The sequence below is a fragment of the Chanos chanos genome, chromosome 14 (assembly GCF_902362185.1).
Source record: "Chanos chanos chromosome 14, fChaCha1.1, whole genome shotgun sequence".
Lineage (NCBI taxonomy): Eukaryota > Metazoa > Chordata > Actinopteri > Gonorynchiformes > Chanidae > Chanos > Chanos chanos.
The window spans coordinates 5,596,798-5,615,274 of NC_044508.1; the positions used below are offsets into that span (position 1 = coordinate 5,596,798).

Genomic DNA, 18,477 nt, shown 5'->3' on the forward strand with positions numbered 1-18,477 from the left:
GTGCTGACCTTGATGCGCTGGCGAAGGTCGCAGGCGTCCTCCTCTCCTTGTCGAAGCACCTCCACCAGGCTCTGTCTGTGCTGCTCTAAACTCCCACGCAACACAGACTCCTCCTCACGCCACTGACCGAGCTTTTTGTCCAGCAGTGTCAGCTCCTCCTGCCGCAGTGCCACCTACACCCGGAAATCAGAGAGGTCTGCGAAACGCTCAAACACAGAGGTCTGCGAAACGCCTAAACACAGAGGTCTGCAAAACGCTTAAACACAGAGGTCTGCAAAACGCTTAAACACAGAGGTCTGCAAAACTCTTAAACACAGAGGTCTGCAAAACTCCTAAATGCTGTATAAAAAATAGACCTTTCACATTACAGTCCTAATGGGCGGGATTGTCCGTGAGCCTGAAGTTATTGGTTACTAAGGGGACAACTTGTCTGACAGCCTAAAATAGTGCAAAAGTTGCATTGCTTGGTGATGGGGAATACTGGTAAATAAGCGAAGCTAACTGGTCATAAAATAACTCTTTGAGTGTCCAGTTATATAACCAGTGAGATGTCCGTGTGGCAAAATCATGATGCTACTCTCAGTATTTACATTTTCACTATGGTGATTTTGCAATTGGAGTCTATGTACAGAAACAAGTCTTTTTTGGTCAGCAGTAATGTTCTGTTCAGTTTGGCAGGTCATGACCTCTCCGACGTGTCAGTGCTGTTTCACTGCACAGACTGTGTTAGTGTAGTAGCAGTACCTGAGCGCTGACTCGCTCCAGTTCTTTCTGCCGTAGGTTAAAGGTGTGTTCAGTCTCTCTACAGCGCTCCAATAGCTTCATCTCCAACGCCTGACTCTCTCTCAGCTCCTTCTGCGAAGCTTCCCACCTGAACACAAAGCCATATTCATTTTCAGAACAGCACAAGTAGCAATAAGGTATACTGGTGATGTTATGCTAAACTGAAGAGGCATATAGAGCTATATATCTATATATCTCTACCGCTGAGACTGTGGCAGAGTAAATACCTCTCTTATTATGCTAGTGCATACAGTCATAGCTGTAAAGCTAGTGATATGCTGAAAGTGTATGTAAAGGCTATGATGTAGCTAATGCTAGGATAAAGCATTGAGGAGATAATATACGCTGTGGCTATGCTGCGTCTTTTAAACTCGTTAGGTTAGAGTGGTCGTGTTTTTTTCGGATTTAACGTGAACTGTTTGGTGAGAAGAATATGTTTGATTTTCCTCACCGGTCAGTGGCCTTCTCCAGTTTTCGGGTGATCTCCTGGAACTCCGCGTCACGAGCTGCTAGCACGTCCTCGACGTCGTGTAGGGTGTGCTCCTGGTCCAGCTTACACTTCTGCAGCTCCTGAACCTTGTCCTGAAGATCTCTGAGAGAGACGACATAACAGAACTGAGACAGTGAGGATAAATTTTGATCCTTAACTTAAACCAGCCTGCTTCTATGCCACACAAAGAACTTCACACCGGAGTGTTTAAACATCAAGAGCTAAACTAACAATTCGTCACTACAGATCAACCTAGGTTAAAAATATTGTAGCTTCGCTGATTAATTTAGCTAATTTGTTACTAAATATTCTTGTAAATTTAAAATAGTTCATTGATTCTTTTTTACTGTATCATGAAATATTAGCTGAGGTTAATATTAAGCAACACAACAGACAATGAAGGAGCACATCTTCAACAAAACTGAACAGCTCTGAAAAAACAGCAGAGCAATTACATTATTATTATTAGTGCTTAATGTGTAAATCAGAATGTTCCGGAACACAGAGAGGGTGCTGTTCTGGCAGGTCAGGGGAGAGAAAAAGTCATGTGACATGCACAGAACTCCACAAACTTCAGGTGTCACTATGTGACCTGAGTGATTGACATCTCTCTCTCTCTCTTTTTAATACAAAATAAGCAAACAAGCAATTTATGAGTAACTTCAATGGGAAATAAAAGAATGACAGAACAGACAACATTACTTATTACATGGCTTTGTTGAACGCTTGATTCTGATTGGTCAATTACGGCATTCTACGGTTTGTTATTCATGAATAGCAGGCCGCTGCTATTCATGAATGACAAGTTTTTTAGCATAAGCAATAAAATCATTTTTAAATCAATAAAATCACTTATAAATCAATATTTTGTGTCAAATTACTGATTACTGATTGGTAAGCAGCCATGTAATAAGCGTGATAGTGTACAGCGAACTGCTCATGATTGTGAAATAAACCCCTCAGCTTCACAACGGCATCAGCCTGTCGCAGTAATGACCGGATCACTGTACCCCTTACATATCAACATAATTTATTTACAGATTTTGATAGTGACAAAGGAATTTGATAGTGACAAAGGAGGTCCCAATCTGGGATGCCCCGGATCCTGGTCCGGCAGGATCTGGCACAAATGAAGCCCTCTCTCACTCACTCGCTATCTAAGCCGCTTATCCTGATTAGGGTTGCGGGGGGTGCTGGAGCCTATCCCAGTGCTCACAGAGCGAAAGGCAGGTCGCCAGTCCATCGCAGGGCAGACACACAGACAAACACACAATCATACCTAGGGGCAAGTCTCCAATTCACCTAACCTGCATGTCTTTAGACTGTGGGAGGAAACCCACGCAGACACGGGGAGAACATGCAAACATGCACACAGAAAGGACCCCGGCCGCCCGGCCGGAAACCAAACCCGAGACCTTCTTGCTGTGAGGCAACAGCACCACCCACTGCACCACCATGCCGCCCCCAAATTAAGCCCTGATTATTATAATACATTATAATCAAAGTGTTTGAGAAATAGTTCATGTGAGAACCTGTGAAAACCGTCTGTTTAAACAGGCTTGGCGAGAACAATAAGGTGCTGTCAGTGGGCCTGCTGGGTGTTGTCTGATACACAGCATCTGTGCTGTGTGTGTGTGTGTGTGTGTGTGTGTGTGTGTGTGCGTGTGTGTGCGTGTGTGTGCGTGTGTGTAGGGTGGCGACAGAAAGGCTGTAGTACCGGAGCTGCTGTTTGCTGTGCACAAGCTGGGTGGCGTTATCCTGAGCACGCTGTTCTATCTCCTCCAGCTCATGTTCAGTCTCCTCAACACGCCTCTGAGCCTCGCTGTAGCGCTGTAACACATCTTTGGCCTGCGCAAATACACATATGTACACAACTGAGAGGATGTTCTATTAAAAGGAACAATACATAATACTCATTAATACCCAAAACCAGTGTCACTTCTAAGATTGCGGCTTCACACATATCAGAGTAAACATTTGCTAGCCTCGGTCATGAGGCGACTGCCAACAGGAGGACACTTCATGTTATCTCGACATTCCATATTCAGGCGAAAAACATCTGACTTGACTTTAAGATAAGTCAGCAAGAAAGATTTCTACCTTCTAACGCATGACTAATGCTTATTCTTGGGAAGGGGCTTCCGTTCATTGTCACTGATTCCTTTTCAGAGAGATGGAGACTGACCTTAGCTCTCGTATCCTTCAGGTCAGTTTGGGCCTCCAGCAGGAGTCTGTCTGCCTCCCTGAGCTCAGCTCTGCGCTTAAGCAGAGTTTGTTCTACACACTCCACCTCATCCTCCAGCTCTGACCTTTCAGCTTCCACACCGCTGCCTGTGCTCTCCAGCGCCCTCCTGAGGACACACAGTTGTACAAACATGCTCACTGTGAGACACATTACAACTCGTCTGAAGAAATTCCAGGGACATGTTCTGATATTTATGCAACAAAAAAGACTAAATTAAGATGTGGATATGAAGCAGATGCATGCTAATTAATGGTGTTAAATTAAACTTTCTCATCATTTATCATATCAAACGCTATGAGTTCACACAAATAATTATGTTGGTATGTAAGTGAAGCGCAGACGCTCTGACACGCATGCGTCGTTACCTGCGACGCTGCAATCGGCCGATGTTTCTGCGTAGCTCCTTTAGCTCCTGTTGGAGCTCAGCTCTCTGCTCCTGCAGGGAGTGAACCTCGTCCTCACTGAGAACTCTGCCACACTCCCGCTGCTCCTGCTCCCTGAGCAAACGCTGTGCTCCCCTCAGCTCAGCCTCCTGCACGTCAAAATATAGCCCATAGTCAGGAGCTGTACAAAACCGCACATACACACTCCCTTAAGGACCAAAAGACATCGGTCCGACTACACCAGACACATGCGACTACCGTATTAGTTTTCATAATCTTGTTTTAATTGTGACTACATCACCAAAGTTTGAAATTTTGCCCCCCCCCCCCGTCCTCACCATGTCTTGATGTCCAGGCATGTTACAGTGAAGAACTCCTGTGGGCACCAGAGGGAACGAAAGTCCGGTTGGTGGAGGTCCATAAACTAGTCTAGCACCCTGTGGTGGTGGTCCATATATGACTGTCCCAGGGCTGACGGACAACCCAGCCACAGGCGGGGCATAGATAACCGTGCCGGGTGGGAGGGTGGAGCCGGGAGGCGGACTTGTGTATATGACGCACCCAGGGGGCGGAGTGAAGCGGGAGGCGGAGATACTGTCGTCGCTCTCTCCACCGCTGTCCCTCCCTGTCGATATGCAAGAGACAAGTTACAAAACCGCAGTGTTTAACAACATTTACTGAACAATTAACAATTCTGATAGAGCAGGGGTGGGCAAATCAGGTCCGGGAGGGTCATGGTCCTGCTGTTTTTCTTGTCAACTAACTAAATACAATCTGTGATTGGCTGATGAGCGTGCACACCTGTTTGCAAAGTGACAATCAACAGGCAACTATGAGGTGAAAACAAAAACTGACAGGATATTGGCTCCCAGGACCGGATTTGCCCACCCCTGTGATAGGGAGAGCTCTTCTAAAGCATTAAGAAAGCTTAAAAATTCTAACAATGTACCATGATCTGTGGCTGGTTGAGAGCAAAGATTCAGCTTCAGATTAAGCTAAAAACATTTACATGTTAAATGCATACAGCTCAGTATGTAGCACAGGAACCCAATCCCATCTCAAGTCAACTCAATCCAAATTCAGTCCTTTCTCTCTAGAGACTTCTTGTACCGTTAGTGCAAACCACTGGGCATGCATTTATCAGATCTGACTGCTATGTAAAGGGAGGGTGGTCTTTAGAGTTTATTTCTGCACGACCCAGCCCCTCAGGACTATAAACTGAGTCTCCCTGATGTAAAGTCTGTCCTGTCGCATTACCTCTTTCTCTCTGACTGTGTGAGCTGTGTCGATGAGGAGAATTGATCCAGTAGCCTGTTTTCGGAGGGTGTTCCCTCTCCCTTCGGCTTCTGCGGCCAGAACGTCGACCCCTTTCTGGAGAGAAGGGGTACTGGGACCCTAACCCTGAATCCTGTGTACCCTGGGACCCTAAACTAGGGGGCTTATGAGAAAGGACAGACAGATAAACAAACATTCATGGATGCACAAACCATAAAAGACTTGTAATATAACACAAAAAGTCCATATTTGGCACAGACCTTGAAAGCGATTCGAATGAGGTTCTAAATTAATTTCTGTATGGCTCTATTACTTTCTGATGAGTGAATCAGGAGATGAGATCTTACGTTTTGCGCAGGTGGTACAAAGCACCAGTAACCTCGGCTCCTCTGGGAGTCTCCGAAGCTGGTCAGGAAGCTGTTCTGTTGAAGCAGGGTGTCTCTAAGAGCTTCTATCTCACTTAGAAGCTCCTCCAGGTTCCCATTATTAGCTACACACACACACACACACACACACACACACACACACACACACACACTTTCTCAGTGGGCTGAATTTCACAACATTATCTTAATTTTTATTCCTAACTCTTTCATATCTCACCCAATTCATCTAAAGGTTAAAGGTTTTCTCTCTTTTTTTGATTGTAACACCAACATAGATTCAGATTTTTTTTGCCGAACACTCTTCAAATCTACACTCAAACAAAACTGACACATACATGACCAATCCAGCCGAGCACTACGACAAGACTGATTGTTTCAATCTCCGCCTCATTATTCTAATCCTGTCAGTGAAATGCGGATCAGCTAACCTTCTTTAGCTTTGGCCAGCTGATCTCTCAGTCGTTTGGTCTGAGCCCGCTGGCGTTTCAGAGCCTGATGTAATCTATCCAGTTCCTGATGTTGGATGGTGGGGTCTGAAGCACTGTGGACTTTCTTGTCCATTACGTGTGCCTGCAGGAAAACAAACTAAACGCTTATACCTACAGAGGAACCAGACAAAATACATAAGTCTTATACATAAGCTCTTTAAAAAGATGTCTGACAAGATATTGATAAAACTCTGGCATTTCTTGAGGATGGTCTTCACAGTTCTATTCGGCGCGAACATCTTTGAGAGATTTGTTACCCTGTCTTTCAGAAGCTTCTGTAGGAACTGGATCTCCTCCTCTGCCCTCGTGAGGTCCTGGACGGCCTGAGTGGTCTCTACTCTGGAGTCTTCCAGCTCCTCGGCATCCTGCATGAACAGCGTGATAGTTTTAATGAGCGAGAAAAAGGAAAACATTTGTGTGATGTTCGGTTTGGAGTGAGCTATACCTCTGCTCTCTCCTGTCTGATTTTCTCGACAGTCTTGTGAAGAGAGCGGAGCTGCTCCTTCGCCGCGTTTAATTGCTGGGCGACTGTTTTGTCTGCGTTGGTGAAAGATCTTCTGAGGTCCTGAAGCTCCAGGTTTAGTGACTGCAGCTGCTCCTGAGTATGAAACTCACCTTCTTTCATCTACAAAAAAAACCCCACAACAAAAACCCACACCGTGCATAAACCATTCAGATAAAACTAGATTCACAGGACTAACCATCCAAATCATCTAAGAGAGAGGTTACCAGCTCCTGGACCCTTAAGGACAAAAAGACACAGATTTTTTTAATCTCAGCTAATCATTATGGCTGCTACATTCATTTAGTACTTAACCCGTGTTTGCTGGCATTGACCAACCACGTGGAACTAAGATGGGAGAAAACTACAACGCCTCACTGACTGTATGTGGTTCCCTCTAATACAGTGCAGGTGCTGACCTGTTTGTCTTGGTCCTCCAGCTCAGCGAGGAGTCGATCTCTCTCACTCTCCGCCTCCTCTAAACGCTGAACCATCAAGTACTGCTGCTGCTGGGCCTCCTGTAGCTCCTCCCTCAGCTTGTGAAGCTCCGCCTCCTCACTGTGCAGCTCTGCAGCCTGCTTAAAGAATGACAAATTCACCCAGGACACAACACAGAAATCAAAGAGTGTAATCAAATCAAACATGTGTTGCTATAATAACACTCCAAACTCACCTCACAATGCTCATTGTAAGGCTAGTATAGCTAATAAAGTTGACATAACAGGTGTCACTAAGAAGCTGGAATACGTTTATAACATCTTTCATTGGTGATACTACCCTTTACTTGGCTTTTTTTTTTTTTATCCTCTAAACCTTTATCCTCTGCAGCATAGTTCCAATTTATTGGACAACTCAAGTTTTGCTGATCCTAAAAGACACTCCTTATGATTATGATTCCTTTGATGACAAGTTTATGCTGTCTTGTCTATTTTATTTATGACTAATCTAAATAAGGAAACAAAAAACTGCGTGACATGTTGAAGCTTATGTCTTACATACATGTGTTTGGCCGGTCCTACAGGTCTGACTCACCCTGGCTTGGCCCATCTGCTCACGTGCTGCTCTGTACTTGTCCTGATAGCTGCGCAGTCTCTCTCGGAGAGAGGCCGTCTCACAAACGAGTCTGTCCTGAGCTCGCCGGGCTTCCTCTCTGTCGGCCTGCGCCGCGGAGACCACGCGCCTCAGCTCCTGCTGCAGCCGGGACAGGCTAACATCCACGGGGTCTGCTCCATCTTCCAGCCTGGAAATTCATTCAGTTCCATTCAGTTCAGTTCCATTCAACTCAACCAAACCGTGCTGGTTAATGTTATTAAAATGTATACCGTTTGTGGGGGGGAAAAAAATACTGATGATACTGATGATAGTCATCATACTGATGAGTTCTCTTTTGAACCTAAACTGAACTAAATTATTATTTTTTGGGGTCAAAATGCTATACCGTATATCTTCTTGGCTCGAGGCGATCCAGTTTGTCAGCTCCTCTACACGCTCGGCCACCTGTTTGGGACACAGAAGCTCCTCTCTGGTCTGCTCCAGTTCAGCTTGAAGACCATCAGCCCTCTCCCTCAGAGAACTCCTCTCCTCCTGTGGAGCCACAGACACAGGACTAATTACAAGTGGTCACAGTACCATCTCACAATCAAATCAAACATCATACTACTGTACTATTGGAGGCCCACAGTTTTTATATGCCCGAAATGCATTAATAACCTCAATGTTTCATACAGAATTAAGAAACTGACGCAAACCCCCTCAGTTTTTCTCGGATATGTCTGAACACACTGTTCTGTGGTTACTTAATGAGTTTCACATAAAGCTGTATCTGGCTTTTTAGTGAAATGCATGATTATTTCTATTTAACGGGGGTTTATGGGGAGTGTTAAGGGTGCTTGTTTACATAACGGGGTTACCGGTAAACACTAAACAACAGACCTGTAGAACGTTGAGCTGTTCCAGCAGCCTGGCGTTCTCCAGTTCTCTCTCCGCGGAAAGCCGCAGCTGGGCCAAAGCGTTCTCCTTCGCCTGTCGTTCGTTCTCCAGCTCCGCCTGCAGGGCCGAGTGCTCCATCTGCAACACCACAAACATTCAGGATTGGAAAGGCATGTCGCTCCGTCATTCATACAACGTAATACGCTTCTTTTGGGTGTTCTTGGCTTTCATTTTCTACCAGGACAGGAAATTTGTTCGGGGTGGGGGGGGGACACCTGTCTGCTCCACATAGGACAACGATGAGTGGTCCAAATGATTTCTGCTCCTGCTCTGTCGTGTGAGAAGCTTGGCGTTGAGTACCTGGCTGAGCCTGTGCAGTCGGCCTAGCTCCTCCTTTAGCTGGTTGGCCTCGCTGTTGCTCCTCTGCAGCTGGGTCTCTAACTCGGCCTCGTAAGCGCTGACCTGCCCCTGAACCCGAAGCAGCTCCGCGTTCTCCTTCCTCAGGTCAGCCAGCTCCTGCTCCTGTTTCCGCAGCGCCTACACGACAGAGACCCCGCCCCCTCAGTACCCAGCTCTGTATCCGCAAACTGTATAATAAACCTAATCTAATCAATATTACTCTACAGAGATTACACACCACATCACACAGTTATTTAGCTACATGGATACAATTACAAGAGTACAAATACAACTATGTATAGACACGGTTACTTCACACAGATGTTCTATAAAATAATTAATACACGAGATCATAGTTCTTTACCTAAAATATACAAATTGTATCAATCTATCTATTGGTATATGTATGCATGAAATATATTTTTTACTGAATATCTATATTTAATTTACAATAACAACAGACCCTTAGGTCTGTTCCACCCTAAATGTAGTGTACGTTCACCCCCCCCCCCCCCACTACTGGTTTTCCGCAGTGTGGCTGAATCGTCAGAATCCTTTTACTTGTGTGTGTTTATTCCAGCCCATAAGAAATCTCCCACCACGGCACCGACAGTCGTCCCTGGGAATGATTACTGACAGAGAACACATTCCGTGCCAGGAGCCCCTGTCTCACCTCCTGGCTGTTTTTGGCACTCCGAGCCACAGATTCCAGCTGGTTGAGCTGTTCCTCTCTCTCCTGTAAGAGGCACTGAAGAGACTCGTTCTCCCCCTGCAGGTGATGGCAGTCGGACTGGGCGCGGCGTGCCTGGTCCTTCACCGCGTGGAGGTATTCCTGCAGCCCAGCGATGATGCCTTCCAGGTCCCGCTTTAGAGCCTTGTTAGCGGCTATCTGACCTAAAGAGAGAGACCAATGTCCAGTCAATGGGACTTACTCACTAGCATTAGCTGTTGTTAGCACTGAGCGTGGAGAAACCCTGCTGTGGTGTTGCTGTGATTCTACAGCAAACTATAGCAAACAACGCCCTGTTAAGTTCAAAGGGAAAATGAAAGAATATCCCTCTTGTTTGCTGTCTTTGGTTGCTGTTGGAGCAATTGTGTGAACAGCTCTGAGTTTACCTAGGCTACACTGAAGAGTGATAAATGTGGAACGTCAGCAAAGTGTGATCTCTTTCTGGAAAATTCCACGCGACAAGAATTTGACAGTGGTTGTTTAGCAAGCTATTTTGGACTGTAGCGCAACTAGGCGCAATTCTGCTTAAGAGGGCTGTTTACGGACATTTGGATTCTCTGGTTCGGTGCACTCTGCCTGGAGGCAGTGCTGTAGGTTCTTGTGGCTCTAAAAACAAACACACCCCTTATACTACAGTGTCTTAGAGAAGCTAGGTCAGACTTGGCTGAAAATCAGCCATTCCATGCTGCCACTTCTGGCCCGTCACCTTCCGTTAGCTGTTGCTCCAGATCTTTGATCTCCTCTGTTTCCTTAGCGATTCGGGTCAGCATGTCGTCCAGGCGACTCTCCAGTTCGCGGTGCTTCCTGCTCATCATGTCCAGCAGCTGGCTCTTACTGGACAGCTGAGCCTTCACGTGAGTCTATTGGATGACAAGGAGGCGGGACTTTACCATCAACTGTCAGAACAGGATATATATTCATATAAAGCTACTAATCCTCTTTTCCCAAAATCCTTACTTATATCCTTACATATATGCCCAATGAAAGCACTTAAATATCCGAACGGACAATTCTTCCGAGTCAAACTTCTACTTTCCCTTTTACTATTTTTTTACCTCACGCAGACTAATAAAATGATCTCAGAACACAAATTACACAACAACACAGCTCTAAAACCTTATTTACGTTAGATAAAAATGCAAAATATTTATTTCATTCACATGTTTAACTATTAACTATTATCTAATTATGCATTGTTATATTTGAGGGCCATAACATACTCTGAATTGAACAATGATTCTCCATTTCTGAGCTACGTTCTGTCTTTCATATGTGAACTGGGAGTCGCTCAAACGTTAAAACCACCAAACGTCTCAGTGCTGACAGCCCTGTTTTTTTCTGAACTTTCACCATCCCCCCTCCCACACGAACTTCCCCATGCACAGATCACTGTGTCACACTCAGAGAGCACAAACAGTCTCTGTCAGTCTGTTCTTCATCTGTTTTATGGAAGTCCACAGGAGTCTCCCATTCTGCTTGTTTCATTTTTTTTATTTTCAAATCACACGTTGTCATAACCCTGGCATGGTTTTATTTCTTAAAACACGGATCATAAAGCCGCTCAAACTACGGGCAAGTGGACGACTGTGCTTTTGAGAAAAAGGAACAAACAGAAACTAATCTCGAATCTGTGCATTTCCCCCCATCATTTCCTGTTGGAAATGGACTGCTGAAATCAGCCAACAGCATCATAAAAATAGGCAATATCTCTTATCACAAAACTACTTCATCTGTTTTCCATATTCTGATGACATCATGGTACAGTACTGCAACACTAATGCCAACTGTAAATCAGCGAACATAAAAAAAAAAAATTAGTAACATCAACAGGAGCAGTTGAAAATCCAGAGAAAAGTTTGAGGGAGGACAAACATGGACCCCTCGCTGGTCCACAGGGTGGTACTTACAGCAGCGACTTTAGCAGTCCTTTGCTTAGCATCATTGTAAATCCTGTTGTTCACTGTTACTCCCCCCAGGAGAGTCTGTGGTGTGCCTTTGTTTGAGGAGCTAACATTTTCTTACTGGCTCTTTCAGAGTCTCTCTGTCTGTCTTTAAAATCTCCCAGCTTCAAAACCCTCCAGCAGGGTGGAACTACGGCACAATTTTATCCCCCCCTGGTCTCCATTCTCACCCCCCCACACACCCTGTTGCACTCACTCTCCCCCCTCTTTTCTCTCTAGCTCCTCTCCCTCTCTTTGAATCTACACAGGAAAAACTCCTCTCCACCAATGAGAACACAAGCTGCAGCTCAAGCAACGCTGTCATCCACAGCAGAGTGAGGCAACTTTTCAAGTCCCGCCCACCACCAGAGAGATTCCCCAGGGAGAGACGGCTGCGCTTCTTAAAGGCACAGGAGCTTGTTTTGTATGTGCTTGTTGCTTGTGATGTGGTTTCAAAAGACACTCCCAGCCACAAACGACACACTCCTCAAGGGGAAGGTTATTTGTGGCATTGAGCGCAAGAGTCAGCTTTGTTGCATGATAAGCGCTATGGCAACCTCTTCTTTTACCAGCATAATCGTTTCCTATGATCAAAATTACTTTCAAACTTTTACGTTAATTTAGACGAACTAAAATATGGATTTGGTTTTGTCTCAGAATGTTAAGTGATGACAGGTAATATTTTATATGTAGCTGATGTTTTTATAAGAAATATATTTAAGTAAGTCAGAAAATTATATTCTAGTATCTTGAGAAACTCTTGCTCAAAGTATGGACATATGCTTGAAAACAAAGCCAAAGTAATGAAATACACATAACCATTCATAACCATTCGCAAACCAGTTGAAACATAATCTGGTGTAAAAAAAAAAAAAGGCAGAAAGAACAATCCCATGTCAGTGTGGTCAGAGGTTAACTTCTTTACCTTCTCCACACCCAACACACACATATCCATACAGCTGATAACAAAACAGCCTCATCTACGTGATAATAATGGATGCCCCACAGTCAACGCATCTTATATTTCTATACGAAGCAGCAGTGAGACATCATATCCTGAGATCAGACCTGCAACTCTTTGGTTTCTCAGCCTCCACCCTAAGCACCTGCTAACCCCCCCCCCCCCCCCCCCCCCCCCGACCACACACACACACACACACACACACACACACTTCATAAAAACAATGAAACAGTCTAATGTTTGGGGGTCAGAAAAAAAAAAACAAAAAAACAGTGGACAACTGAACACCACAATGCCCATTCTGGGCATGACTAAATTGGGCAGAAAGGTCTTGTCACTGACGTGTCTCGGGTCACTGGGGTCCAGGGTGTTGAGCAGGCTCTGGAGCTTTTCTATCTCCTGTTGAGTCTGACTCATGAGCTCCCCCTGTTGGTCCAGCTGCCTCTCCACCTCCTCTGTCTCTCTCCTCAGCTCCGTCAAGTGCTGGATCTTCCGGTGGAGCTGCTGTCGGAGATGTTCCTTCTCCGCCTCTGAGATCTGCACCCAACAAAGACAGACATTTCAGCAGGAAGATCACATAATGCTCTGGAGTGCCGGGCATTCAGAAGGGAAATATATCTCTATCTATCCATATAATATATATATAATATATATACATACATATATACATATACATACACACACACACACACACACACACACACACATATATATATATATATATACATATATATATGATATATATAATATATACAATAACAAGTCTACCAGCATTAGTACTTTCAGGAAGTTCAAAGATTTTTTTTCAGATATCTGTCAGGGCCACAAGAAGGCTTTAACTGAGTTTAACCCCAAAAGGACGCTGGTATAACACGTTATTTAAAAATCACAGGCAAAACGTTCGTTCTGTTTCTCAAAACAATCCTCTTCCGCACTATACCCTGATCACACCGCACACCACATATGTTGTAGGTAAACTAAAAATGATCCGTGTCGTTTTTAAGCTGTTCATAAGGCTTCATCAGACCCGTTCAAGGGGGATTTACTCAGTCTTATTCACACGGTCACTGAAGCAGCCCGGGCGGGAAGTTCAAGTGGAGTGGTTTTCTCACCCGTCTCTGGGCCACGGCCTCCTCCAGGTGTCCAAGCTCCTCGCTGACTCTGAGAATCTGATTCTCTGCCTTTTCAATCTCTCTGTGCAAGCGCTGCAGATGCTCCTCAGCTACGGAAAATAACGACAAGCTATCAGATCCACAGAGAGAGCCGAAAAGCTTAGGAAGAGCCAAGAGTCTACAGTGTCAGTGTTGTAAACATCTCATTACAGACATCACAGTCATCAGGCATTGCTTAGAGAATAAAAAAAAAAGAATCAAAGAGGACGTTAATACACCTCATTCGTTCGTTATGATAACCAACAGTTGTGACACTGCATCAGTCTACAGTGAATCTGAGATCCCCAACAGTCCCTGACCTTAAGTTACCTTTGGCCTGGGCATGTCTGGACACATCACCTCCTGGGCTGTCGGTTTCTGTGAACTCTGCCGAGGTCTGACACCTGTCTCTGGTCTCTGAGCTCTCTGGTCCAGTTGTGTTCCTTTTGTGACGAGCTTTTCCTATGTAAGGGCTCTCTCCGGGAGACGCATCCACGTCCATGTCCTGGCCCTCAACAGAGAGATGGGGCACACGGATAGCTTTATAAGAACAGTGATGTTCCATATTGACTTTAATCAACCCCACTCATTCTACACAAAATACAATTTAGAGTTCTTATCAAAGGCAAACAAAAAAATACAGACAAATCAACATAGGGTTACACATTATGCAGTCTGGAAAGACATAACATATTACATTGTGAATAATCTTCAGGGTCATGAATAAACAGTAAACACAATAAAAGTGTATGGGTGGGACACATACATGATCAGGGTAATTTGGGAGAGGTTCAAACTTGACATCTATCTTATGGAAGGCCAGCTCCTGCTCCAGCTCATACTGCTTCTGACAGGCTCTGGTCAGCTCCATCGTCTTCTGCTTCAGCTGGTCAAGGAATCAGACGTGTCATATAGCAATGTCCAGCATGCACAGCACACACACATACGCACACACACACGCGCGCGCAGACACACACACATACACACAAGCAGATGCAGACACACACACACAGACATACACACACAAAGACACACACACATGCAAACACACTCAAGCACACACACACGCACATACACACACACGCACATACACACACACGTAAAAACACACACACAGGCACACACACACGCAATGTGACCATTAGCAACACATCATGCACACACAGACACAGACACAGACACAGACACAGACACACACACACACACACGTAAACACACTCAAGCACACACACACGCACATACACACACATGTAAACACACACGCGCGCACACACACAGGCACGCACACACGCAATGTGACTATTAGCAATACACCATGCACACACTTCACTGCAAACACCACTCAACTTTTAATGAAGTAATGGTATCTGAATCACAATAGTACAACATCAGATAGCAACAAACAACAGCACCAACAGGCCTGACTTTCATTCATAACTTTATCTCATTCACTAATCTCATTTGGAGAAAACTGTAGGCTTTCTAACACGTGACTCAAAGCATGCTGGAAACATGCAAACAACATCTGTGAAGATGGGGGGGATGCCGTACCAGTAACATCACTTTCTAACTGAGCACCTGAAAGCACAACACAAGATTATGCACATGTAACAAAAAAAGGTGTCGAGCAACTACTTATGGAAATGTAACTTGGGAACGGTGAATACCTGACAGACAGAATCCAGCAGAGGAGAATACAATAAGGACTGAGAGTGAAAGCAGAAGAGAGAAACAAAAAGCACACGCATGCAGATTATCTGAGACGTATGGAACGGAGAGAAAGAAACAGCACAAGCTCTCGAAAAATTAGGCTGACGGCAAATGTCGCGCAGAGAGGTGACGCGACCACTTCTTCAAACGACGCCGTCGCCGATAAACACTAAACGCTACCTTTAGAACAGGAGAAAGAACAGACGAACGAGGAGAAAGACAAGACTGGGACGCTAGCTTAAGAGAAGAAAAGAAAAAGGATAGGGAGACAAAAAAAAATAAAAATAAAATAACAGAGAGGGAGGCATGGAGCAGGTCAAGAAAAGGTCAGTTGCGCCTCCGTTTAAGTAATATCAACAAAGTAAGAGTTAAAATGGGCCTGAACATATGAACACCTTTGTGAAGGTTCTTGTAAAAATAGAGTGGAAATACTATGTGTTAATATCATCACTGCTTATTTAAATGCTGTGAATGTGTTTTGTTACGGACTATTCTATGAACCATATTATTCCCCAACAAATGCACTGCTATCTCATTTAGAGTCGAGATGCCACTGTGAACATACCAGTTCAGACTTGGTTTCCAGTTCTCTTTCTAACTTGTCCTGACATTGCTGCTGCCTTTGGCTCTGTAGCTCAAGGCTGCGGTTGAGCGCTAGCTGTCTCTCCAGCTCCTCCAGGGCGGAGGTCTGCTCCATCCTCAACTTCTCAATTTCAGCCACAAAAGCTTCCAACTCCTGCTCCAATCGCTCTACCTCCTCTGTGAGGACAGAGAGGATGACAGTGTGAGGAAAAGCCAAGTCAGCCCTGTAATATCGGCGAAGCTGACAGAATTCAACAGGTAAAAACACAACGCTTTACCGATATGAAAGCGCTGGTGAGCCTCTTCTCTCTCTAGCTCGGTCACAGGTTGGCCATCCAGCATCTCCAGGGACCTCAGATGGAAGATGACAAAGAGGCGGTAGTGGGGTAAACCGGCCACGGGGTTGTCAGCTAGTACCAGTTCCGTCAAGTTTTTCAGGGGCTTCAGTTTGGCAATCTCATGCAACTGTGAGGAAGAGGAGAAGTTAAAAAAGGAAACAAACAAAAAAGAAGACTCGATTAAACAATTTTGTCTCCAACAACTGTTTATTTATACCACAACTACATATGCAGACATAAACTGTAACACCACATTCTCCCATTCTCTCATATCATGTATAATTACTTGTTATTCAATTTGTAGTACACAAATAAGCGCGTTATCAATCCTTAAGCATGTTATAGTAAGCACGTTACTACTTAAGTTAATAAGTAAAAGCAGCTATCTGGCACTCCTGGTTTAAAATAGAACAAACCCAGTTCTGTTTTAATGTACGGAGTTGTACTCAGTACAAAACAGTTTGTCAGACTGAGCCCTCAGAGTTAGAAAATTGTACATGCTGTGCACATATTTGCATTCTGGTGTGTATTTTGAACTATGTGAGCTTCTGCTGCTTCACACATTTTAAAAAAAAAAAAACCTGTGGATGTTGAAAAAAAAAACGACAATGCATACCCACCGAAAAAATCTTGTTGTGCTGTAAGTTCAGCGACTGCAGCGATCGAAGCTTCTTTGCCACCCAGGCAGGTACATGCTCAATGTTGTTATGGGCCAAATTTAGAATTTGCAGGTTTGTCATATGCTCTAGGCCCTCAATTCTCCTGCAGGGTTTAAAATAGCGGGTCATGTCATCAGAGAATGGAAACCGATGCTTTTTGCATATGCTGCTTCTGCTGTAGTTCTAATTTGCTGTTTTTAGGTTAAGTGTTTCTTCTTGGATCTTTACATTCTACTGAACGGGATGGACTGCGTGCAGGCATATCGGGCCCTCCAGGTCCGATTCGTTGCTGTGGAGCGAAAAGAACACTTCTACCTGATTCTGTTGTCGGAAAGGTGGAGTTCCCGTATGCTGTGAAGTTTCTCGAGCTTCTCAATTTTCTCAATGCAGTTGTGGTTGAGGTTAAGCAACTGCAGGCGTTCACACTTATCCAAATTCTCAATGTACTGAGAAACAACATGAACATTTAATTAGAATCATCATTTAAGCAAGCTGATGCAGACTGTTGGGCATAAAGTTTCATGATTTCAAGGGAACAGACTCACCTTGAACTTCTTGTCGTTGTTCTTCAACACTGATAAATTAAGGGTCAGCACAAAGGCAAGATTACCTTGTTTAGACACCTTCATTATCAAATCTTCTGTGATATATCTTGTTCCTTGGTGACTGCCTTCATCTAAATTAAAGCAAACAAACACTTTACAGATCCAAGTCGACTAATGCATTTTTATAGTGAAATTAATCTCAAATCTAATTGAGAACTCTGAATAACGTCTATCCAACTAGTGTATATTTTGCTGACAGAAATACTATACCGTCTTTTTCCATACCCTCTCTTTTATTATGTGTGTCTCGTGGAGCTCCATCCTCCTCGGGACGAACTTGTGGCGACGCTGAAACTCCAACTGGAGACAGGGGCTTGCCAGCAGTGGTATTCAGTACTCTACTTGAAGTCCTTGGTCTCTCATTTGGTGAGCTTTTCCCAGGCTGTTTTCCTCGTTTCATACTAAAGCTGTAAATGCAGTGACAACGAGCTCTGTGACTAGTAGCTACCCCCACGTTCCTCCAGCCTAGCGCACTTCAACATATCCTCGTGAAGTCATGTACATTAGCTTGTTAGTTAGCACAGAAGTGATAAGTGCTAAGGCGGATTTGCTCTGCAATCTTCTGCAGAAGCCTGATACACCGAGATGAAATATTTAAATGAACAGCTATCTGGAAACCTGTTGTTATTTCAGCTTGTTTATATGAGTAGCAATACTGTCAAATGATCACAGGGGGTCAAAGACCACAATAACTTGCCGGCTGCTAACGTTATCTGTAGCCAGTTAACTACTGAGCTGATTTCTGCTTAAGCTAGTTAACCTAAGTTAAACAAAAGACGCCACTGTGCAGCTGACTTAATTCTTCTGTGCTTACCAATCTTCTTGCCTCCTGAAACGAAGGGATGGAGACAGTGAATTTTTCCAAGCCTGTAAGTATTCAGCAGACTAATTTTGATAGAGTTTGACCATGAGTTTCCATAG

General features: G+C 44.4%; 1 protein-coding gene across 1 annotated transcript in view; it reads right to left on the reverse strand.

Moving 5' to 3' along the window:
• cntrl (centriolin) overlaps nucleotides 1–17,047 on the reverse strand; it is a 23,520-nt gene extending 6,473 nt beyond the window's left edge. The window contains exons 1-27 of the mRNA XM_030791771.1: nucleotides 16,913–17,047; nucleotides 16,233–16,419; nucleotides 15,938–16,131; nucleotides 15,330–15,368; nucleotides 14,429–14,548; nucleotides 13,993–14,167; nucleotides 13,624–13,733; nucleotides 12,854–13,048; nucleotides 10,317–10,470; nucleotides 9,554–9,774; nucleotides 8,842–9,018; nucleotides 8,485–8,619; nucleotides 7,991–8,136; nucleotides 7,612–7,792; nucleotides 6,972–7,130; nucleotides 6,496–6,675; nucleotides 6,308–6,415; nucleotides 5,991–6,132; nucleotides 5,524–5,666; nucleotides 5,159–5,339; nucleotides 4,240–4,526; nucleotides 3,884–4,050; nucleotides 3,459–3,624; nucleotides 2,991–3,121; nucleotides 1,235–1,375; nucleotides 745–871; nucleotides 9–173 (exon numbers count right to left, since the gene is read on the reverse strand). Coding sequence (XP_030647631.1) covers nucleotides 9–173; nucleotides 745–871; nucleotides 1,235–1,375; nucleotides 2,991–3,121; nucleotides 3,459–3,624; nucleotides 3,884–4,050; nucleotides 4,240–4,526; nucleotides 5,159–5,339; nucleotides 5,524–5,666; nucleotides 5,991–6,132; nucleotides 6,308–6,415; nucleotides 6,496–6,675; nucleotides 6,972–7,130; nucleotides 7,612–7,792; nucleotides 7,991–8,136; nucleotides 8,485–8,619; nucleotides 8,842–9,018; nucleotides 9,554–9,774; nucleotides 10,317–10,470; nucleotides 12,854–13,048; nucleotides 13,624–13,733; nucleotides 13,993–14,167; nucleotides 14,429–14,548; nucleotides 15,330–15,368; nucleotides 15,938–16,131; nucleotides 16,233–16,419; nucleotides 16,913–17,032 — 4,251 coding nt within the window. The 5' untranslated portion in view covers nucleotides 17,033–17,047. The remainder of the gene's footprint in view (nucleotides 1–8; nucleotides 174–744; nucleotides 872–1,234; nucleotides 1,376–2,990; nucleotides 3,122–3,458; nucleotides 3,625–3,883; nucleotides 4,051–4,239; nucleotides 4,527–5,158; nucleotides 5,340–5,523; nucleotides 5,667–5,990; nucleotides 6,133–6,307; nucleotides 6,416–6,495; nucleotides 6,676–6,971; nucleotides 7,131–7,611; nucleotides 7,793–7,990; nucleotides 8,137–8,484; nucleotides 8,620–8,841; nucleotides 9,019–9,553; nucleotides 9,775–10,316; nucleotides 10,471–12,853; nucleotides 13,049–13,623; nucleotides 13,734–13,992; nucleotides 14,168–14,428; nucleotides 14,549–15,329; nucleotides 15,369–15,937; nucleotides 16,132–16,232; nucleotides 16,420–16,912) is intronic.
• Between the last annotated feature and the right edge of the window lie 1,430 nt (nucleotides 17,048–18,477).